Genomic DNA, 24,276 nt, shown 5'->3' with positions numbered 1-24,276 from the left:
ACAGCTCAGCAGGCCAAGCTTTAAGAAACACCAGAAAGTTTGAACTATAAATTGATTCTGCATCCCTTTCCTAAGCTCACTTTGCTAAGGACACAAGACACCACTGTCAGAACAGAGAACAGGCTGACCAGCAAGCTTTAAGGACCACGTCCTGCTTATAGCTCTATGTGTAACCAAAAATTGCACAACATACATTCCCAAAGAACTCATTTGTACACAATACTCTCCTTCACATTGTTCTATTTGACTACAGTCAGTGCTCTCATCGAGGAAACAATTCCATGCACAAATAGACAGCAGAACATCCAGTGCTATTTGGGAGGCTGCAGTTTGCATTTTCCTCCCTTTTTGATCCTTTCAGATCAGCAAATGCAAGGACCCAGCTGTTGTACCTGGGATAAGGCACTTGCCCCAGATGAGCAGTACAGCACCAGGCCAGTGTGCCAGACCATCTGCAGGGACCTTTTCTTCACCATTTACAGCCAAACAAGGAATAGTTCTGGAGCAATTGTGCTCTTTCAGCCTGGAGTGCTCCTCCTGCAACAGCTTTCAGAAGCTGCTTCACATTCTCCCCTAAACTTCCTAGTAATGGCCACAGATTTTGCAAACTTCCAGAGGTTTATTCTATTTCCAAATCAGCTCGAGGTGCACTTCCAAGGGATTCGTCAGAACTTGTGAAACATCACCAGGACATCACAAAGAGAAAATTTCCACCTGGCCAGCAGCAGCTCTTAACCATCTACACAGCCAAGGTTTGTCAGTCGAGGTCTCACATGATTTCAATTCCCTGAAAAAACAAAGTTGCCTTATGGCATGCATAGTATAGATATCACTAGTGCTACCTGGAAGAGTTCTAGCTCCAATCCTCCTCCCTCCCAAGGGGGACAAATTCAAACCCACTCATCTGAATAGTTTTAAATTCAATCTTTGCTGCATATATTTCAAATAAACCTGTGCTCCAAACCTTGGAATAGCCTAGGAAAAAAAAAAAAAAACCCTGTTAACTTGCCATTAACAAAAGACTAAGAAAGAAGTGAGATCTAGTTTCTATCAAAAACAAAAGCACATCTCACTTCTGGGTTTATTTATTACTTTCTCAAAGACATTTTAATATAATTGTTCTGATATTCTGGTCTAGATAACAGCCAAAATCTCAGTTTTAAGGAAAACCCCTCATTTTACACTGATTTGAACTCCCGGTAGCTTTAAGCACCCAAATAATTTTAATTTCTTTTTCTATTGAATGAATGTTCTGCAGTTCTAGAAAGATGAGTTATGCACTTTTGTTCACATACAAAAAGACAGTCTAACAGATGTAAACTATTTATTGAATATTTGCCACCAATATTGTTAAATACATAATCTTGCAGTTTTTCGCTTTCAAGTTAAAATGTCAGAAACAGAACACCAAATATTTACAATTCTTGTAAGGAATGTTACATAATGACACATTAAGGCGTAAATTCTTTTGGCTTATAATTCTGAAAAGAATGATAATAGCAAAAAGTGATGCAAAATCTTTCTTGTGAGATTATGATTAAGCTACAATGTTTTACAAAAATATGGTGTAAGATGGCAATAATCCCATTCAAAATCCTGCATTAGGCCCCTCGAGAGGGGCTGATAATTTATACAGTCAAAACTTTAAAATTTACATATAAAGGTACCCTATCCACCATTGAAAAGTACAACTCTCAACATATACAGTTTTCAGGCCACAGTTTTGAAGGTCTGGAGTATCAAGTTGGTTTGATGAATTAGTCGGTTGGCACTTATGAACACATTTATTGCCCTGTGGAAAGAGAAGAATATTGCTTCAGACACTTCCAGAAACATGGCAGTGGAGAAAGCCAGCATCACTGGCATCCAGCATTGGAGGACTGGAAGCACAGGGGTGTTCCACCCTGTGCTGACCTACCTGAAGCTCCCTGCTGGCAGCCAGCCAGCCTCGTTTGCATAGCTAAGCCCAGGAAGGCTGCGTTGATTTGGCAGGAATTTAAAAAGAATTTGGCTCTCTATCATCACTGACATCTCAATCCTTTCCTTCTGGGATTCAGATAACCAAGGGAAAACCACGGAGCAGATGACTGGGGCTTGGAACCAGATGATCTTTAAGGTCACAGCCATTTTCTGACTCTGACTGTTAAACACCTTTCCCAAAGCTGAGCTCTTCACCCCTTAGGAATTCCAGAATTGGCAACTCTTCCCTCAGGGAATACTAAACGTGCACACATGTGACAGCAACACACTATTTTAGTTACCTTTCTGCACAGAAAGGTGTGGGGTCACACAAGTTTTCTGCTCAGGAATGACGCCTGAGCATGGCTTGTGTTTCGTGCTGGGGGCAGCAGGGATCTCACCCCATGTGCAGCTCAGACAGAAATTCCTCCTGACTTCCCCAGGATAGCAAATACAGGATGGCATTTCTTACACTACTGCAAATAATTAACACACTTTAAGCTGAAGCTCACACAGTACTTCTGTCCAGGAAGCAAAGCTACTAAAGCCTAAACTTCTCATTTTGGTATCAAATTTAGCCCCAATTTCAGGGGAAGGAGAGAAAAACAAGAATGCTTTGATGGGAACAGGATTGTACTCCCAGCTGGTCTCAAGACTTTTCTCTGCTTTATAATGCACCATCTCCTGGGTGTTTTCAGCCTTTGCCAAGCTCAACAAGAGCTGACATCAAAGTTGGTTCCATCTTTAAACCAGAACATTTTGGCTCTGTCAGAATCTGAGGGGGATCCATTCATCCTCCAAAAGAATCACTACAGTGAATGATACAGGCATAATGACTGCAAAATCCAAGGTGAAGACCTGGAAAAAGCCTCAGTTTGAGGGCTAAAATGCTCAGCTAGAAAAACATTCAGCTGAATCATTCCAGATACTGTGAGGGTCTATAAAGAAAGGCCAATAAAAATGTAAATCAAAGAGAACCCTGCATAGATGTTTTGTATTTGCAAATGATACTTCAAATAGGTAAATTACTTTTCTCAACCAAAAAATCCATAATTTCTTTGTCCTTTTATATGCACCGAAAAAACCCACACAGGGCCAGGAAATTTAATTTCTCATTCAAATTCAAAACTAGCAGCACACATGGATGTTACATGGTGGTGAATTTAACAATTTTCCCTTTCCTCAAAGGCAAAGAAACAGCATTTTAAAGCAGCCATGGTAATGAGAGGACATAGGAAAGGAAATAATTAGGCAACTCCTAAAAAAGGCAGCTTATGCCTGTCCTATTTTCCTGTTAGTCATTATGTAAATCGTTGAAACAACAGGACAAAAGCATACTTACTTTCCATCTTTAAAATAGGTTTTCAGAGTATCACTGAAACTTTTGGAGTATTTTACAAACTCTTTCTTTTGGTGCTCAAGTGCCTAAAAAAGCAAAAACACCAGGAGCAGAGTCTTAGTTCACATATTTCTGGGTGCAGTGAGAACCTTGAGGTTTAACTGATCAGAAGATTAATTAATGTTACATCGGGAATAAAAATTTTGGGTTTTTTTTTTCCTTTAGAAGAAACAAAGAAGAATAATTTTTTCTCTACATTTCCTGAGACCCATCATACAACCATTCTGTTGTTAAAGCATGGTCTCATTGACCAGCTAAGCTCTGCTGTTCATCCTTGGATCACAACAATATTTCTTGTGTTGCTATTAGAAATATTGGATGGAGAGCTGGTGCACGTACCCGCCGGTTCTGATACTGGTATTTCTTGAAGACATTATTTACTGTGTCAAGGAGCTCCTTTATTGCACTTGCAATGTCCCTGTTGGGCAAGAAAAAGAGAATTTCAATATCCTCAGGAGATCCCATGAAATGCTGGAATTGAATCCTTTTCCAGCAGTCAAGTATTTCTCAGGGCAGTCCCTACAGAGGAAATGTCAGACGTGATGGAGGAGACCAAATTCAGCAAGTTTGGTCAAGTAACATCCTCATCATTTCTAAGTGGGATCAGGCTCTCTGGCAATGGGAACAATGCTGCTACATCTACAGAATTTCAACATTTAGACCTAAATACAAGAAGTTTGACCTCTCCACCTGCAGCAAAATCCATCATATTGTACTTACTTGATTGTCTGAAGAAACCTCACTCTGTCATTGATCTCATCTGGAATCTTACTAAGAATCTGTTTAAGTGCTCGTGCCTTTTCATTAAGATCTTGGAATTCAGGTTCAGGTCTTTCGATCATATACTCTGTCAAAAAGAACATATTCAAAACCACCATTAGTTTGTCCTGAAGTCTGTAGTGACAGCTAAAAACAGGACACAGAATGCAGCAGGATTGCCAGGGTGAATTTGAAGGTGAACAGCAAAGAACTGCAGTGAATAACCCCTGCGTGAATCAGAACAATGCATCTATCACCTTCATTACTGCATGGTGGAGAGAGAGCCCATCTTACTTTATTTGAGGCATTAAAATCATCAAATTCAGTATTAAAATAACTTAAAGCCTGCAGTATATTCTCCTTCTGTGACAGTGTAACTGCTGCTTTTAATTTGAAGTAGGGAAAAAAAAAGAGTGGATGTTATACTCCATATTTGCCTTTTCCTGGTTGTTAGCATTGCAAAAGGTGAACTATGCACCCATAAAAACACAGTTCTGAACATTCATAAAAACATAGTTCTGAACATTCATTTTCTTTCTTTCCTTCTCTTATTAGTCAAGTGTGGTTTTAAGGGAAATTAATTTCTTCTATAGCAGTATTCAAAAATACAAAATTTCTTCTACCACACTGAGAAAATTCTACTAAGAAACAAATAATCTCTTCTGGAAAAAAAAAAGAAAAAATAGAGAATTGCATGTTCCTAGTTAAGAGTGTAATTAAAAATACAGTTATCCAACACAGGTTTTATTACCTTCTACATCATCAGCTGCCATACGCAGGAGAGACTCTGTGAAATTCACATCCACACTTTTCTTCTCCAGAATTTTCATGATGATGTCCTGTGTAAGACCTGGATTTTCTTTTTCAGCCTGTAAAGCAGAGAAATTTTCTATTTTTAAATATGCAAGACCTGGACATTGCAAGCACCAAGATTTTCATGGAAATTGTTTCAGATACTGCAGGAGTTTGCTAGGAACTTTGAATGTCTAATGGCTTTAGACCAGTAGATTACTTTAAAAACATTTCTCCACTACAAAATTCGTTTTTCTTGGACTACATCATTGATTTTGCATGAGCAACTTTTCCAATAAGCCTTTGCACTCATTTTAATTTGAGTAAGAAAGGTTTTAATAAATGCCTCTATCCTGTTATATTTTCATAAACAATAAGCTTTGAGACAAAGATATGGTATCCCCTGGAATTGAATTCACTCCAACACAGGTGCTACTCCCCCACCTTCCCCATGACATTTATAAATGTGCCTCTCATGAATCACATCATATGCTCAGACATCATCTGGGAATTGCTCTTTCAGAAAAAACCCAGTTTTTGATTGATGACATATCTAAGTACAGAGCTGCATTAACACTGGAGCTGTTCACATCACCTGTGCTGCTACCAAAAAACTGCTCTGTGTGGAAGAAAAATGAGCCTCTGTGGGTTTTTTAGCTGGCACTACCATTTTTACCAACATCTCAGTTTAACATTATTTGCATCCAGCTTAGCTCCTTCCCACCCATTGTGAAAGCACACAAAACCAACCTACACTTGTAGGAGCTCACTTTGAGACTTCAGCCCATCAAGGTGCATTAGATTTAAGTGCAGGAACAGGGAAGTATCCCAGATTTGCACAGCTCAGATATGTCATGTCTGCCATAATTTTGTTTCAATATTTGAAAAGATCACCACTTCAATAAAGCAATGTAAAGGAATATCTGTATTCTCACTCCTTAGGAATACAATGGAAAAGTCAGAAGAATCTTTTTTTTCCATTTACTGCTGGATTTCTACACAAACACTGAACTTCATCCACAAAAAAATCCCATTACCACTCACTTTGTAAACCAATTTCAAAGTCTGCTACGTGCCTATTGCTCATGAGAGCCTATTCTACAAATCTTGTGGGTTTTAGACTAAGTTGATTATTTATTCACTGACTGCTCCCTCATTTAAGCTTTTGTTCTATATGGACAAGAGAAGAGTCAGTTTAAAATTGCTCATTCAGATTTCTACTCGTGACATCTGCAGACATCTCAAACTTCCAGTTCATGCAATTGTCTCCACTTTATTTTTAGACTACTGGATCAAGGATGAAGTCTCAGATAAAAAGACAAGGAAACAAGAGAGCTGACCTTTTAGCTTCATCTTACACAGCTTACTTTTGAAACAACCATTTTTCCATGCAAGTTACTTCTCACCTTAATAAAAGCTGCTCTCAGTGTCTGAGCTGCAGACAGATTTACTCTTTCTAGCTGCAATAAAAGTTTAGAATGAATTATTAGCATTCTGTTGTTATCAGAACAAAACAAGTCAAGTAATCACACCTTGCCCCATAAAGCAGAATGGGAAGGGGGATTGACAGAAGCTTTCAAATTGCTGGTCTCACTTCAGAGATACTATAAAGTTAATCCCAAAGGAAAGAGTTCCCCCCACAAATGAAAACAAAAATCACTGGATGTATTTTGCAGCAAAAGTCCAACAGAAGATTGTGAGAACATCTTGGCAATCTCTGATATTCAGAGAAAAACAAGTATTAAATTACAACCATTAGCAGTAAAATTAAAATGCATCAAGCTGTTCACAGGTTTGACTGTGTGCTATTTCCTGCCAGAGAACACCAGAGCTGGCATTTTTGTCAAAATCCTGTGTTAAAGGTAAGAGAAAAGCTCAGGACCAAGACAACCAGCAACCTTTGATGAGCATGAAACTATTGCTGGCGAGAAGGGTGAAACAATGCAGAGAGAGAAGATGTGTTAGACAAAGCTTTCCCAAGATGAACAACACGTTCCTGTGGCCTCATTTCCCACACAAAGGGGATTACTGCATTCCAAGGTAAACTGGAGCTCACCTCATTAAAGACAGGGTACATAACAGCATAGAGAGGCATGGAAACCATAGAAGTGGTCTCTGCTTCATTCTTCATCTCTTCCATTGTCATCCTCATTCAAAGAGCCACTTCTCAAGGAAAACACTATAGAAGCAAAAAACTCCTCATTCACTGAAATGTCTCTTCTTTTTCCTCGTTGTGCAAGAATTCTTGAAGAACTTGGGAAATCTATTGCCCTTAGGGTGTGTGAGAAAAGAGAAAACAAACATACACAATTACAAATGCTCAAGAAGGGACAAGTTCTAAAAATGACAAGGCACAGATCAATGTGAGTCCTACTGTGTAGAAACCAGGGATTTCCTATTACATGAGTCAAGTAAACATGGAAGGACCACTTGGTGTAACTTCAAAACCCTAACAGAAATTTATCAAATTAATATTTTAAAGAAAAGGTGCTACCCCAAGTGTTTTCCCCTTCAAGTTCTTATGGAATCAATTCTCCTGAAAGCAGGGATTTTATGTGCTATTTACAAAAATCTTGCCACCACTCATAGGCAGCAGCATAAGGTTGCTGACAATTCCCATCCAGGAAAAACTTGGAAAGTGCTATATGCAGCCCAAGCCTCATCCAGATGCATTGTGACTATTAAAACTACCTATAAATAGGTATATTTATAAATACTCCATATTGCACATGCATCAAGCTGTGATTCTGCTGGAGATCAGTGCCTACTTTCCACCCATCTGAATGTGAACACTGCATCTTTGGTTTTATATAAGCTGAAGTCATGTTTCCACTCAGGGTGTGCCACCAGCTATGTTAACTCAATGGAAAATTATTGTTCCAGTAACTGAACCTCTGTTTTGGAAGTTCTCCACCCAGCCCAGCTCATCATATCCATCACTGCTCAGACTCAGAAATTATGTGGAAAAGAAAAAAGGTCACCTTACAGTTGATAAAAAGCCCTTGTTCCAGCCTGCTGTATTTTCTCTTAATCAGATTCTTTAAAAAACATTTTATATGGCATAATTGAGTTTAAAGACCTGAAGTCCAAGTCAGAAATAAAGATAAAAAGAAAGATATTAAGCTTTTTAATTTTTAGATTTGCTTGGAGGATTTAATGCACTAGAGGAAGGATTTTTCCTCCTAGCAAGCTCCAGACACCTGGCATTTGCATGTCTGTGTAATTTACTGACATTTTAGTAGAAAGTGAAAAGAGTGAAATGGTAAGAAACAGCAGAAACTCCTCCAGCAATCAATATCCCTTCCTGAGAGTATGAACAGGTTAAGAACATGCCAAGACATTTCTTTCAGCCATATCCCTCATTATGCTCTGCACTGGCTAAAGATCTTCAGGCTGTTTAAACAGAAGAACAGGTATTTTTTGTCCAGAGCAGATCTATAATTGTTTAGCCATAATTATACAAGTGAAATTTGTTAGTGATTACAGTCAGCACAGAGAAGAAACTGGATGACTACAAATCTTGGTCATTTCTCTTTTGGGACAAGTAAAAGCTGAAGGAAAATTCAATATGACTACAATAAAAACTTTATACAAGTCTTCTAACATGGACTGCAAAACCTCCCTTTGTTCCTCTTGCTGTTCCAGCCTCAAAGTGCCACAGATGAGCTGATTCCTCCAGCCCCAGAAAAGGCTTTAGAAAAGGGTCTGGATGATGAAATCCATCCGCAGGGATGGAACTGCAATAATCAGGGGTCTCACAACTTTATCACCCACCCCTGGTATTTTCCAGCTGTCAAGAACATGGAGGAATACAAGTGAATATTCATCATTCCTCCAAAAGTGGAGTGTTTTCCCAAGAACTTGTTTCAGTTACATAAATTCATGCCAGGTCTGCTCACATGGGGGGAGGGAACTTGTCTGAACAAGTTTTCACTCCCTACTGCAGGTACAAGCTGTCCCATTTATTATCCATGTGTATTCCCTGCTGGATGGAGATTTTGGGTTTTTTTGCTGTTGAATTCCTCCTTTCTGGAAGTTCAGTGAATGTCCACTCACACATCTGCATTCACAGATGAATTTATAGCACGTTTTTATATCTGTAGTCTCAGAGTAACTTTTTTAAATAGTTAAATCAGGTCACTGAACATTGTTCTACCCAAAAGATTTTTATCACAGGAAGAAGGGCAAAAAAGGACAAAATTGCCATTAGATATAATTACTTTGTTTTTATGGGTTAGCAGTATCCACACACACACAAAAGGAAATACTAAGTGAAATGATGGATTTTTATGATGATGAAAACCTATTACACTGTGAGCTACCATGAAGAACTCATTTTCTCCTGAAGAACCATAAGCTATTGTTACTAATCCATGGTACACTTAAAACCCTCATATAAAAACAATTATACATTATCTATTACCCCTTTTCCAGACACTGACAGTCCTAAAAAAAAAAAATACAACACTTGGATTTATATTAACACAAAGGATACCAATTTTGCAACTGAAGAGGTGGGTTTATATATATGTGTGCACAAGAAATATTTAAGAACACCAAATGCTTTTGTTGCCAAGGTATGAAAAGAAATATATTCAATTTATCACACTGCTTGTTAATGATTTCAGGAATCTTCCTGTTTTCCAGAAGATACACTAGGAAGCATTACAGTGTCATGAAGGACCTGTGACTGCTAAAATTCTCAAACTGTTTATATTTACAGTCAGGAATCAACTTTACATCTTTTGGATGCAACTTACTTCAGTCTTTGCTAGTGTTAAATAGAAAGAATAATTATCTTTACAAAAACTCTGTGTTCATTGTGTCACTGAAAGTCAGTTTGTCATAGCTGCACTAAACCACACCCAAACACCCTTGAAGGTGGTCTCAATCCTGATTAGGGACCAAATCCTCATGAAAACTGAAGTTTCTGTTCTATTTACATCAATTATCAGCAAGTCTACTAACCTGCAAAATGGCCTGACTCAAGGCAGTTTAATGCACATTATCAGCAGCAAGGAGGAGCTTTCAGCATTTCTTTTAGGATGTGATCAAAAGCAGCTCAGCACAGCTGCCAGACTTCCTGACAGTGTCTTGTAACAGCTTAACTTCAGTTCCTCCAATCCCAAAAGAGCCTTTTCTTTGAGAGGAGTTTACCCTAGTTTCATCTGTCATCTGCTGTATTTGACATTCTCAAAAAAGGTGGGAATAAGATTCCACGAGAAAGTGATTTATTAGGACAGCAGAGTTGAGAAAATCCTGGAAAACTGTAAGATGCAGAACAGGTGTTACTCTGCTGGCAAACTTGTTAATTGGTCAGAGGGGGCAGATGAGGAGGAGGCAGCAGGACAGTGGCAAACACTGAGCTGGGTGTCAGCCTGATCCCCCTCTGTGCTCCAGGGACCCCACAGACCCAAATCTCTGGGGGTGCAATGAGAGAATGGACAGAATGACCCAGGGAATTGAAACACAACCTGGATTTGCCAACTGTGCTAAACTAATACAGTTAATGCAGGCCTTACTGCTCAGTCCTGAGCCATCAAACACACCAGGCTGGATTCCAAGAGATGCACTAACATGGAACATGTGCTTTCACTGTCAGGATAAATCTCACATTCTAACCTTTAAGTCTCAGCACTAAAATATGATCCCAGCCATCAGCAAACATGGAGAGAGCTGGTATATTTTAGATGAGGAATAGATTTGGAAAGGTTCTCTGACAGGCCTATTCCCCTATAGCCACCCAATGACATTTTAAATCATTCAACTGAACTTTAGCAGAAAAAAAAAAAAACCCAAAAACCCAACTCCTGCCAAGAAGGGTGAAGAGCACAGACCACCACACTTCCCAGATGGACAAGCACCATTGTCAGTGTCTAAGGTGACAATCTGCTTTGTCTAATATGTGTCACTCACTGACAGACTTTTGGTCATGCACAATCAAGCAGAGCTGCTCAATAAGAACCCAACCATCCCCAGGTAACTACAGCAGGCAGGATCCTCCCCAAATCCACACCTGCTCCCAGGCCAGGCTGAAGAGGTTTCCAGCAAAGAAAGGTGTTTGTGTAACACAGTCTTCTGAAGCAGTGCTTAAAGCAAAGAGAGCAGGCTCTCATGATTTCAACTTTTCAAGTTTTAAACCAACAGAAATATTTGGTATCAATTGGCAGGGTTTCAGCTCTGTCATCAGCAGATCTACCTCTGCACTGATGTTGTCTCTATTCCCTTCTCCAGGCTCCATCTACCCTAGATCTGGTAAGTGCTTAGACATTAATATTCTTTTTTAGAAAAATACTACAGAGGAACAAGGCCCAAGGCAGTGATTACAAATATTATTATTATTTCAGTGGTTGGCTTCTAGCAAAAATCACAGCTCCATTCCTGCTAGAAAAGACCTTACTGCCAAGAGGTTCTGCTCCACTTTTTGCAGGGAGGATTCAAGAAGAGGTTTCACCTTTAACCTGATCTGAGATCCCTGAGTTACCAGAAAAATTCATTCAAGTCCTGGAAGAAAGAGTGGGGGAAGGGAAATAACAGCATAAATTCCATCTGAATTCGGAGGCAGAGCTTGAATCAAAATGTAAGAGCAATGTGCATGGGAGGAGGGAGTGTACATAATTTACTACTGCTGTTGTAAAGTTTATGGAAGTAAAAAAAAAAAAATTGTAGAATTTGCTCTTTTAACTATATACACACCCACACAACCTGTCTTGGCAACTCTGTTTCTATCATTAATGGTCACTTGAATTAAAAAAAAAACCTAACCCACACATCTTTCTTTTTCAGTCAGATGTTACCTTACCTGCCACTGTATTTTAATTATCAATTGCAATTATTTCCCATTGTATAACTTAGATTATTTGATACAAAGCTTCAAAGCTTTGTGTTTCAGATACAGAATTACTTTCCTTCTTTTTAAAACTGAGTATGGGTGGATTCACTGGGATTAGCATACAGATCAAGTATTAGGATAACAATCTGTATTTTAAAATCAGCAATGATAAAAAGAGACTTAAAAGGCATCCTACTGAACTGATTCCACATCCTGCTGATTTTCACACCAAACAGTTTCACTGCAAAGTCAATAAAAGGAATCAGCAAATAATATTGAAGTTTGAAAGTGTCTTCAAATGCCTCTCACCAGAACAGAAATGCAGTTTTCAAACATCTCCACACACGTGTAACAGTCACCTGCAGTGAAATCCACTCTGGCAAAGCAGAACTGCTAATGCATTTGATTACTGTAAGAGCAGTTCTATGACTAATTCAGAAATGACACAGACCTGTGATAAATCCAAGATGTCTATTTTTAGAACCCTATCAACTCAAAAAACAAAACCCAAGCCTAGCCTGAAGTCAGGCTTATAATTAGTCCGTGTTCTTTTGCTGGACTTCAAAATGGAAGTGATTTAATCTGTCCTAATACACCCAGCGTGTGTCTCACATGAGACCCCACAGCCTGTGCTCCAGTTCCAGCAGTCAGCAACACCAGAACTGTTATACAGCACAACTGAAACAGGTCACAGATGTTGGAATACATAACCACAACAACATATCCCCGTTTCTCTTTCTTTTTCGCCTCTTTGGGAATGTGAAAGTGAAGCCATTACTTTACCTAAAACAAATAGGTATGACACAGGTCCAAAGGCACAAAAATACATTCCAACGTGTGAACACATACCAGAGGAGAATTAGTTCCTCTGATAACAGGAACGGCACAAGGTTTCAGCCACGCAGTATGTGAGAGCTACAGGAAAAGCACCAACCCAACTCACCAGTTCAGTGAGCAACTTAATGGGACACCCCAGCCCTGAACACCTGCCCCGAGTGCTCAGCCCCCAAGGGGGGCACAGCCGGGGGGAGCCTGCGGAGGAGGAAGCCCAGGATCAGTCAGGCTGGAAAAGGCACCCAAGATCACCGAGTCCGACCTTTGAACAAACACCACCTTGTCAACCAGACCATGGCACCCACTGCCACGTCCAGCCTCTGCTCAAACACCTCCAGGAACGGTGACTCCAGCACCTCCCAGGGCAGCCCATTCCAATGCCTAATCACCCTTTCTGTGAATAATTTCTCCCTAACGTTCAACCTACACCTCCCCTGGCGCAGGAAGGGGGAAGGAGCCGAGGCGCCCTTTCTCCCTGCCCGCCGCAGCCACCTGACAGCGCTCCGCTCCGAGAGGACGAGCTAAAAATAAATACACACAAAAATAAAACACATCCGGGCCTGCGCCCGCTGGGCCCGGCCCGAGCGAACCAGCACCAGGCCGGGAACCCCGGAGCGGGGCCAGGCCCCGGCCCCGCGGCCGCGGGAAGGGCGGGCAGAAGGACAAGCCCTGGGCGCTGCCTCAGGGCCGGAGGAAGGAGGTCACGGCCCGGTCGGGAGGGGAAGGGACACCCCGCGCACCTTCCCCGCACGCCGAGGCCGCCCTCAGCCGCTTCCTCAGCCCGGCCACCCCTCTCGCAGCCCCAGAGGGCGCGGCGGGCCCCGCGCCCAGCCCGCGAGAGCCGGGCAGGGCAGGGCTCGGCACCTCACCTGCCCCGGCCCGCCGAGCCCCCGCTGCTCCCGAGGGGCTTCGCCGCCGCCGCCGCCGCCGCGCCGGAAGCGCCCGCGAGGAGCAGGAGGAGCAGCAGGAGGAGGAGGAGGAGGAGGAGGAAGATCCGCGGTGTTACCACACACCAGGCGTTGTCCGGAACCGCGCACGGGGCCCTGGGGCTCGTAGTCCGCCCTCCGCGACCACAAGCCCCACAATGCCGAGCGGAGCGGGGGCGGGAGCGCTCGGCGGGGCGGGCCGGGGCGGGGATAGTGCCCGGGCGGAGCGGGGCTCAGAGGAGCCGAGCACAGCCTTCCCTGCACGGCAGAGCCGCGGCGGAGCGCGGAGCGGCGGCAGCACCGCCGGGCAGCGGGCGCGGCGGCGGGAGTGCCGGTGAGTGCGCCCGTCCCTTCGCGGGGCTGTGGGACCGAATGAACCGGGCGGCTCCGGCTCGTTTCTTACACCGTGCCGGAGTAGCGGCGGTGCGGAGGAGCCGCTGCCCGTGCGGGGGTCGCCGGCGTTCCCTCGGCGCCGGAGGGAGGGAGGCAGGGACGGGCTGCGCCCGCTGCGGCGGGAGAGGAGGCGTTCGGGATCAGAGCTGCTCCTCCGGCGTGGGATAAGCGGCGGGGAGCGGCGGGCAAGCCCAGGAGCCCCTCGGTGCTCGCTCGGCTGCTGCGGGCGGCCGGGGAGGGACGCGCTCTCCGTCCGGCCCCGCGGAGCTCAGCCCGCGCCCCGGCGGAGTTGTGCTCGGGTGAGGGAAGGGTCGCGGTGCCGTGTCCCAGAGCCCGCCCGCGGTGCCCTGCGGGTCCCTGCGGCCGCCCAGACCCTTCCCAGCCCTTCCTAGCCCGCAGCTGGGCTTCGGAGCCCGCCCGTGAGGGGTTCGCCCGCCGCTGGCAGCCCCGTCCTGGCGGCTCGATCGGAGCGCCGCAGAGCGTGTGTGCGCCCCGGGTGCTGGCCATTAAAACAACTAAACTTGGGCATTATTTGTCGGGGTGGTTCTGCTCCTAGTAAGCTTTGAGGTTTGGAGTCTCGAATTCCATCGTAGGAAGAGCTCAGCGATTAAAATTTGATAGTGATATTAAGGCATCAACTCGGTTCTAGGTCCGAATTTGCGTTTCTGATGTGTCGCTGTTAACGCTCACTTTTTAAAAATGCTGATCGCTTCTACCTAATGTTAAGGCACACGGATTCCCCATTGTGAACGTGAGAATGAATCATTGAACTTGTCAGGCTTTGGCTGTAACTTCTTGCAGTGCTGCTGGCAGGGTGGGAAGAGTTGGGTGCCTTTGGGGACAGAGGGACGGTGTGCAGGTGTCCGTGTGTGTCACCCATCCTCATCTCCTCCTTCGGGGTGGGCAAGGGCTCTGGCTGGGGGAAAAATAGGAAAAAAGGCACCTGGGTTGTTACACGTGTGAATTTTCTCCTTCCCACACCGTCTCGTTTTGTTTGAATCAGATCTCTTGCATATCGATGGGTGATTTCTCACATATCAAATACTCTATGTATCCTGGTATTAAAGGGGTGCTTAAAAACTGCAGCAAATAATATGTATGAGTTTTGTAGTCTTAATCACCCTTGAGCTCAACTTCTTCAATTTTCCCCTCATTTTGATCTGGTGATTTGGTCTGACGGAAAATTACGCCCTTCTGTGTAGGGGAGAGGTGTTTAGTAAAATGTTGTAGCATAGATTGAGCCAAATGTCTGCTTAATAGTTATTTATCCTTTCAGTGAAATTAGTATGTTTTAAATAAAACTACAAAGCTGTAGCCATAGAGCTGCTAAAACTTAAGATAGTTTCCTCTTCCGTCGATTTTGTGATACTTTTCCAGATTCTGTCAGGGCTTGGTTGGAGTTCTTGGGGTTGAACCAGATTCACACTTTGTTATTTTACATCCATTGTATTTTTTAGAATTACTCTGGCTTGGTTGAGTGTGATGAAGAATAATTGCCAAGGGAGAGGAGGGAGCAGAAAAGGGTGATTTTTTTTTTTTTTTAAGGTGTGGGTTGTCTACAGAATTACACAGGGCAGCCTAAGATGTAATGCAATGTGAAGGCTTGTGGCAGTGTAAAGTTTCCTGTTAAAGGCAGTCATGAGCTCCAAAATTTGACCTCACGAGACTGTCTGTCCTGTATTTTCACATCCTCTAGTCCAATTGGAGTTGGATTTTTAAATTTGCTGTGAGTTGGTCTCGTCATCTGCCATTGTCAGGGATTTGCTCACACGTAGATGAAAGTTATTCATGAACGTGTCAGTCATCTCCTTTCATATTCAGGGGTGAACAGTTCTAGGAGCACTATTGTTGTAACAACTCTCCTGAAATTTATTCTGTTGATGTCAATGTTGTATTTATGTGTAGCTTAGTTCAGTTTATAACCTTGTGTATCACAGCACGTAGCCATGAAAATGGGTTAGTGCTGGTAGAATTCTTCACAGCAAGATCTGACTGCTCCCTGCTCTCTAAAGGCTTTTGCAATTAATGTTTTACTTCTCAAAACTTCAGATTTATTTTTTGGGCTGCTCATCATCACTGAAGACACATTGTTGGCATGCCTGAATACCTTTTAAAATAATTTCTAGCAATTTGTGTTCTGTGTGGGCAATACATTATTCTGTCTGTGTAAAGCACAGGCTGAATTAATATAGGGTACATCTGTCCTGTACTGAGTCTTCAGGCTGTCCTTATCTGAATTGAGCTGTGTGTTCAAAATAACGTTAAAAATTGGTGTGTAAGCATGGTTTCCAAAGTTAATGTTTGGTTTTCCCTATTTTATATCTCTTGCATGTCTCTGATACAATAAAATGGGCAGATGGTAGGGAAAGATGTCTGTATAGTCAGCTGTAATTAGTGATAAATGTGTCTTTATGAATATATACATACTTTGTATATATGAAAAAACAGAGTAGTTTAATTTGGGAATCCCTTAAAAAATTTTGGGTTTAATTTGTGCCTTCCCAGTGTGGTCTTGGGAACTGGATGATTAAACATTAGCAGAATATAGAGGTGGGGAAAATAACATACCATGTATTCCTGCAGGAGGCTGGGAAATACTGTCTGAGTCTTGAATTATTGAATTGACAGGAGGACACATTTTCTGTCAACTTCTTTGTGAAATAGTCCAGGACATAAAGCTGTAGCCGCTTCAAAAGAAAAAAATTAATCCCATAGTTCATTAATAAGGGTGAAGTTTTTGGTGCTTATTTTCCCTCTGTACTTGGCATTTGAAGCAGTGCAAAACGACAGGGCTGTACAGATGTATGGATCCCATTAAGAATGTGTTTATTTCAGGTGTAAATACCTCAGTGCAGTCACTAGGAAGGTTGTGTTGGAGAAGGTCTGTAGCTATAAAGTAATGTGAGAATAGTTCCTTGCCTGTTTGTGGCTTGGGTAGTTCTCAATAGCATCTCGTTTGGTGGCCTTAATGAAGTATCTGTGATAAAGAATTGTTCTTATGTGGTGTGATTAAAATATCAGCTCTAAGGTCGTGTTCTGGTTTGTTTAATACACTTCAAAGCTAATGATTATGAGAACTGCAGACCGTGGCTAATGGGATAAAAGCTGTGTGAGTTATCCATGTCCTTTTTGGGCTTTTGGAGTCATTGCAGAGCAGCTGTAGCTGTGAGATGGGAAAAGAGGAAATTTCTTATTCATACAAGCTAATGAGTTAAATGTGTGTATGGCTTTTGGGTTAATGAGATTTGACCTCATGTGTTGTAAAGGATTTTTAGTTTAGTTCAGTGTTTAAATATTATGACAATTCTTGAGAAATATTTTTGCAGACCTTGAGACTCCTCTTTCAGGAAGAATCAATAATGACAAGTAATTTACTGCATAGAAGAAGAAAGTTAAAACAATGTAGTTGTATTTAGTTTTAACCAACTAGCTTCCAATTTATAGGCTGGCTGTCTTTGCACTAATTTATGAACTTTGTGTGCTTCAGCCCTGAAGTCTTTCATCATTCCAACTAAAGAAATAATTGCTTAATAATGCTCTCTGTTCCTGCTCTGCCGTGTGAGTCTGACAGTTCTGACCCCGTGATGCCTTGATGGCCTAATGGACAATCTGCTGCTTCTAGAAAGATCTATTCTGTCCCAACCAGAGCTGAAGCTGTGCCATATGTGCAGGGGGGTGTCAGATGTACAAGCCAAGCACTTGTTAGCCAGCAGTGATCTCCCCAGGCTGTGGAAGAGCTGCAGTCCCTGCGCTTTTCCTTTCCTCTAATTTTGTCATGCGTGTTTCTGTGTGTGCAGTGGGTTTGGGGGGGGGGGGATTTCCTCATCTCAGAAAAGAGAACCCTCATTTCCTTTTTAACCTTTCTGCACAACACACTGAAGGCTTTGTTTTGCTTTTGCAGTTCTGAGAATTCTGCTCAGATAATTCCCTTTGCAGTAAGACGAAACGCCCAAACGCTGCTCACCAGTTGCATTCTGCACCTGGTACTGTTTGAGCAGCAGCTCCATTCCAGCCTTGGTTCTCCCGTGGAACTTTGGAGTGAGCTGGAGGACTTGGACATCTACTTTTCACTGTGATTTTTTTGAAGTGCCCTTGGCATGTCAAGGTAGTGTTAAGAGCGTGGGTGCTTTGCCAAAGACAGCCTGTCGGAACTGCTCAGCATCACTCAGCCACTGGAGATTGCCTCCTTCCCTGGCACAGCAGCAAAGTGCCAGGCTTTGGGGACTGTCTCCATGGCTGAGGTGATGTTTGCTGCCCTAGTTTTCCCCATACATCTCAGTTATGTAAGTTGGAAAGAAAGGTCTAAAGATTTAAGGCATCATTTTTTAATTGGTGCACCAAAACTGCCCTTTTCCAATGGTTTTTTTTTTTTTTTTTCCACGTTTAAATTAAAGCAGCTCCTGGAGCATTTAATGACTGTGTACTTCATACAGCAATTGGAGTTCACTGAAGCAACTCATGTTTTCTCTCTCAGATATCTTTTTCTCAAAAGAAGCATTGCTCCAGTTTCTAAACTATTTAAAGTAATTAATCAAAACGTAAGATGACAGGAACAGCTTCTGTAACATCAGGTCCTCAACTTGAGATGAGGTTGATGCAAAGGGAAAGTGCCCAAGTCCCCACCAGTGTGTGTAAAGCCTGTAGGTGAATGATGACCTTTTCATCTGCTAAGAGATATGAGAAGTGGGAGGAAGAAGACAGGGGAGCCGAGTTATTTTTACTGTAAATATGTCAGTTTATTGACTTGTTAATTTCAGATTTATTCAAAAAAGCAGGAGGAGGAAACACTAATGTCTGCCAAAAACAAAGTAATTAGTGGGAGTTGAAAGATGTCTAATGACTCTTACAAGTACTAAAGAGGAATAAACTAGTCTCTTATTAAACTGGATATGGACGTTTAAAAAACTGTAGTAATTCTATTTTATCTTTAAAACATGTGCAATTGCATATGGTAAATAAAAACCTAAAGTAACATTGTTTATTCACAGTAACATTACAGGCAGAGAGTGGGATTTTAATTTAAAAAACCAAAACTGACTCCACACTTCTAAAATAAGGGTTCAGATAACACCTGACAAAGCTTGAGTTTGAGTTGAAGATGACAGAAGAGTTTTAGATTAATGCTTAATGTGCCTGCTACACCTCCTTGGTCTAGAGTGACAAACAAGATCTTGTTTCATGACTGCGTGTGCTATGGAGCAGCTTCTTCCTTCTGTGCCAGGGGACTCTGGTTGTGATTAGTCCAGTCCCAGGATCCATCAGCACATCTGCTCTGCTGGTTGTGTCTGTCCAAGGGAGCTGTTGGTGGATCTGCAGGAAGAGGAGGACAGCAGGGTCAGAGAATCTGGAGAGAAGAGAACCAAGGGTTAGGAAGGGCAGCCATGCAGCAGCTGGAAATGAAACCTGGGAGCCTCAGAGCTGAACCCTTTAATTCAGCACTGCTCTGGTCTGTGGTTGCTGCGATCTCATTTCTATCCTGCAGTAATGCTGATGGAAGTGTGACAGATTGGGATTATGTGTGGTCCCCAACTGGTGATAGTGAAAGTCTGGGAGGGCTCCTCTGCCTTTGCCCTGGGTCATTCTGTGCATCTGAGCTGCTGGCCTGCTTTATCCTCCTCTCTCCATGGCCATGGATGCTCCCTCCATCCCCAGGGATCTGCCCCAGGGTCATTCTGTACATCTAAGCTGCTGGCCTGCTTTATCCTGCTCCCTCCATGGCCATGGATGCTCCCAGGGATCTGCCCCAGGTCATTCTGTGCATCTGAGCTGCTGGCCTGCTTTATCCTCCTCTCTCCATGGCCATGGATGCTCCCAGGGATCTGCCCCTGGGTCATTCTGTGCATCTGAGCTGCTGGCCTGCTTTATCCTCCTCTCTCCATGGCCATGGATGCTCCTCCATCCCCAGGGCTCTGCCCTTCCATGCTCTGCTGTGCCCACAGTGCTCTGTGCTCCTGCAGGCTGTGCTCACAAATCCCTGCTGCTTTTATCCCCCAGGGCTCTGCCTTCTGCCACCACCACAAGGACTCAGAGCTGTGTTTGTGGTGCTTTGTGGCTGTAATTGTTCATGATTGTTGTTCCTGCAGTCCTGTGCCGTGCACACGTGGCTGCAGCTCCCCAGTTCACTGTCACCTGTGTGGTCACTGCAGGCACCGGCTCTGCTTACTCTGAGCTGGCTACAGGCTACAGGACAGTGCCTTGGATTTGTCCTCCCCACATCTTTGAGGCACAGGGAATGTCCTGGTGTCACCAAACTCCACGGGGATTTTGGAGCTGTTGGAGTCTCCACTTGCTCAGAAGCTTGGCATCATCTCTAGCTGACAGTTCCCATCTGTTTTTCCTACCATGCCTCTGTTAAAATACTAAAGAAAGCAGGAAATTAGATATAGGGGAAGATACTAAGGAAAACAAATATCAGAAAAAAAGCAATCAGAAATATTTAATTACAGGGGATATGGAGCAGCAGGGCAGATAAGATACCATGACAGTGAGTAAGAATCAAATTGACTGTAAGTAGATCTATTTTGAGGGGATGATATGCATGAAGTAAAAAATGCCATTAGTAGTTTATCATATAGAAGAAATGTGAGGGAGGAAAATGTGCATGCAATATTAAAACACAGTGCACTTGTGGATTTGACATAACAGATAGCAGGTCCCCATATGTGAAGTGACAGCAAAATACCCTTTAGCTGCAAGGGGACAAGCTTTCACTCAGTCACAATGCAGACAACTTCTTGAAGTGATGGAAGCATATTTCCCAAGAAGAACATGAGGACATCTCGTATTTGGAAGGGGAGAAAAGCAGCAGAAATTCAAATCTGCATCTAGGAATTGTTCCAAGGAGCTGGGTCTCATGAAGATCTTTGTTACCTTTAGTGAAAGCCCTATGGGATAGAGGTATGGAAATGTGTTCCCACTGTTTGTCACCTCAGCATTGGCAGACACCAATTAAATTGATGTGCACCATCCTTTCCTAATCCTTATCCATGTAACTGTCCTATCCTGGAGTTATTACTTAATTCCTTAGGAAGTCCAGGGCTTTGGAAGAATCCCTGGGAATATTGCTGAAGCACTAAGAGAGGAAGGACAAAATTAATTTTTTCCTTTCAAAGGCTCTATGATTATCCCAGGAGCTCAGAGAAGGTAACACTAATGGATAGGGTAGTTTTAAGGGAAGAAGGGAAAAAATTTCCTTGTTTTCACATCTTTTGGTAGTGGACAAGTCACTTAATCTTTGCTTAACCTACGTTTCTCCAGTATAAAATGAAAACAGCCTCTTCCTCCTCATAATGGCTGTGAAGCATGTGGGGTTAATTTGTTAAAGATAAAGGTGTGTTTGACTGTGATTTAACAACCTCAGTCTATAGAAGCCATGTAAGCAACTAACTTGGCATCTCATTCATCAGGCTTGGTGATCTTTGCTGGCTCAGAGCAGCCTGGTATAGATTTTTAGAGACACTGGATCGTTCCTATTACTTACTTGAAGGATAAATTGCAACATTTATCATGGCATTCCCATTTTTATTTTGTAAATCTTTCAATACCGTGATTGAAGAACACTTTGAAAGCCAATAAGTGCAAATTCCAGATATTGTTGGGATTGTACCCGATCAAAGTAACAAATAGCATCAATGGACTTGAACAACACATAAATGTTATGTATTTTCAAGGAGGCCATTAGAACACAGCATTCATTTGGAAAATATTTGGAATAATAACCTATCATTCACTCATAGAAAATTTCAGTGTTGGGTGGCGTTTCAGTCAAGAAAATCGTGATATCCTTTAGAAACAAGAAATTGTGCCATCACTGAAGCCTTGCAAGGTTGTGCTGAGACAGGAAGCAGCATATTAATGTGAAATTTCCATCTTTTTCACGCTTAAATGGAGCAGATCTAAAGTCAGTTCATTCAACAAAATGGCAATTTGAATCTATTTTGCAGAGCTCACTTGAGGCAATGTGCTCTTGCTAGTTCACTTTAAACGTGGATTCTGAGACTGTGGAAGACTTTTACATATTTTGATTACCATCAGTTCTGTTTGCTCACATTTTACCTGCTTGACTAGAGAAATAAAGTTTTCCTGGGTATCTTTTGGCATATACAAAATCTAGTTAATTAAGACATGCTATACTTTCTCCCCAGAGTCAAAGTATAATGTTCAGCTGGCCGACTTGCATGAATAATCCATCACTGTGAATCATTAATTTAGAAGACAAGCCATGGTAATTGATGTCTTTATGCAAGCTATGGAAATGCTTAGGGAAATTGCTTATTTTTTCTTGTTAGTTCCCTTTTTTTTTTTTCATTTTTTCACTGGAATATTTCTAGGCCTGACTAGTGTGGATTCTGAAATGGACTCACCTAAGATTAAGGTCCTTATGGGAATGGGATCTCCTTCTTGGGTTTGACAAAAATCGGAATGTTTTTGATCTGAAAAACTTTTAAAATCATAACACTTATCCTTGAGCTAATCTTGTGTGCATACACTGGATGAATCACTCTAAGTTTTGGAAGTTTCTAGGAAAAGGAGCTGCCATGGTGGTCTTAGCAGTGGCTTTAATGTGGTAAAAATGCTTTAACAATTCCTGTGATAATTTGGTAATGCAAACAGGGATTGCAAGGTAAGTTGATATTTTGACCTTCCTGTATTACTCAGCATGTTTTTGTATCAAAATAAGCATGTAAAAGGCAGGTGATGTGTGTATATATATATTTAATTTTTTTTTTTGCTGGAATATGTACATTTGAAGATAATTTATCACATAATTCATAAAGCTCACCTATATGCTGCATTACACTGTAACCATTTTGTCTCTGTGGCATGAAAAGTTAACTCATTTTGTTTTCTTTCTGGGAATCTCTTCACTTTCACTCAGTTGAAATATGAGGGTTTGCTACCAATTTACAATTATTTTGTGTGCCTTCAGAACAAGGAGGAGGCAGTTGGTTGGTATTGAATGGGAGCCAACAGCTTGGTGACATTTCAAAAGTGGATATCAATAACCCATATATGACTTAAAGCATATATATTATGTAATAATGTCATATATGCAAAATATTATAAAGTCTTTCAATTGATGTTAATGGGATTTGGACTATAGCTACATAGTACTAAGATGATTTTTATTCCATTGAGGAAATTTCCTGAATATTTCTTGTGTGTTCTGTAGCTGAAATGCCAAGTGGACCACTTCTACAGATAGATTTAAAATGTAACAATTCTGAAAATGATCAGGCAGGCTTGTTTTGTGTTCTCTTTTTTTTTTTTTTTACCCTTGAATATTTATTTCCCATTTAGGCATCAAACTAGAGGCTTATTTGATCTCATGTGCTTGGCTGCTCTTGTTTGTTCCCAGCTGAGCCCTGATGTGCTGCACTTTGAGAATCCAGCCCTGAATTTTGACATTTTACACAGGAGCAAAAAGAGAACATGTTCCCAATAAATTCACATTTGAGCTGAATTCAAATAGGTTTTGCTGTTTGGGTTCAGTTTCAAAAGGTAGGAGAGGTGAAATGCTGCTGATAGCTGCAGTTATTGAAAAATGGTAATCACAACTTTCATAAAGTGAGATAAGCCATGTTTATTAATGTTTTCTGTGGCCACAGAGTGACTTGGCCCTGGGACATTAAATGCCTAAATGGGTTGTGTAATTAGCTTTTTTCCACTTACAGATCAAGCAGCTAAACACACAACATTTTCTGAGCAGCTCAAATTATTTTTGTCGTGTTAGTTTAAGCCAAGGGAAAATAATTCTAATTTTTCAGGTTTTTTGAATAAAATCAGAGCTGCACAGTGAACAGAACTGGGGTCCTGAGGAGATTTCTATGCCAGCCATAAAATTCCTAAACCTGGGATGGTTTCTGTGTTCCCACCCCTGATGCAGAACAGAGGTTTGAACCATGCTGCCTTGCTTTGGCCAAGAATTCCAAAATCATTGACCCAGAACCATGGCATGTGGTGGCCATGGGTAGAGACCCCCCCCAGGCAACCTCTTCCAGAGCTTTCTTGTGTTTGCCAGCAAAATTCTGTTGTTTGAGGCTGATGTATTGTTTCTACAGTTTGAAATTCAGTCTGTCCCATCCACTGTGCATACACAATCAGAACAATATTTTAATGCCTTTTTTCTTCTCTCTCCATGATTGATATCAAAGAGAGAGACTGAAACAAAACATCCCCAAACTGGCCAAGTTTGAGCTTTTAAATCCATATTAATTTCATACTTGGCTACCTCAGCTGGCATCATTGTTAGTCCAATTAAAAAATAAACATCCGCCCTAAAGAAATTGCAGCCAGGCTGTGTCACACTCAATCCTAAGGGAAAATTCCTTAGGCACTGGGAATACTCCTGGTTTTTAAAAGGCTCTGCTTGAGTGCCTTCC

At 42.0% G+C, this 24,276-nt stretch overlaps 2 protein-coding genes across 3 annotated transcripts in view; one reads left to right on the top strand and one right to left on the bottom strand.

Annotated features, from left to right (window-relative positions):
• Nucleotides 1-1,307: 1,307 nt before the first annotated feature.
• PDCD10 (programmed cell death 10) lies at nucleotides 1,308-13,559 on the bottom strand. 2 transcript variants are annotated; one of them, XM_036389191.2, is made up of 8 exons: nucleotides 13,445-13,559; nucleotides 6,966-7,180; nucleotides 6,316-6,369; nucleotides 4,869-4,986; nucleotides 4,079-4,205; nucleotides 3,698-3,776; nucleotides 3,302-3,384; nucleotides 1,308-1,792 (listed from the first exon to the last, which is right to left on the bottom strand). In XM_036389191.2, exons 2-8 carry the CDS (start codon nucleotides 7,059-7,061, stop codon nucleotides 1,711-1,713), a joined length of 639 nt encoding a protein of 212 aa, XP_036245084.1. In that variant the 5' UTR covers nucleotides 7,062-7,180; nucleotides 13,445-13,559; the 3' UTR covers nucleotides 1,308-1,710. The 2 variants fall into 2 exon arrangements, with proteins under 2 accessions (XP_036245084.1, XP_036245085.1); XM_036389192.2 differs by having other exon boundaries at nucleotides 6,966-7,172; nucleotides 13,445-13,530.
• A 163-nt stretch (nucleotides 13,560-13,722) lies between these two features.
• The window catches only part of SERPINI1 (serpin family I member 1), a 45,272-nt gene continuing 34,718 nt past the window's right edge, over nucleotides 13,723-24,276 (top strand). The window contains exon 1 of the mRNA XM_036389190.2: nucleotides 13,723-13,835. The gene's annotated coding sequence lies outside the window, so the exon portion shown is untranslated. The remainder of the gene's footprint in view (nucleotides 13,836-24,276) is intronic.

The sequence above is a fragment of the Molothrus ater genome, chromosome 10, assembly GCF_012460135.2.
Source record: "Molothrus ater isolate BHLD 08-10-18 breed brown headed cowbird chromosome 10, BPBGC_Mater_1.1, whole genome shotgun sequence".
Classification (NCBI taxonomy): Eukaryota; Metazoa; Chordata; class Aves; order Passeriformes; family Icteridae; genus Molothrus; species Molothrus ater.
Note: the sequence above shows the minus strand (reverse complement) of the source record. Positions and strands in the feature narration are given on the sequence as shown.

Bases quoted from the DNA above. Each gene is read 5' to 3' on its own strand.
- PDCD10 (XM_036389191.2), bottom strand. From the start codon at position 7,061: ATGAGGATGACAATGGAAGAGATGAAGAATGAAGCAGAGACCACTTCT. The intron at 4,206-4,868 runs GTAATAAAACCT...TCTTTTTGACAG, and splicing joins GGCAGCTGATGATGTAGAAG to AGTATATGATCGAAAGACCT. The intron at 1,793-3,301 runs GTAAGTATGCTT...CTCTTTCCACAG, and splicing joins ACCTATTTTAAAGATGGAAA to GGCAATAAATGTGTTCATAA.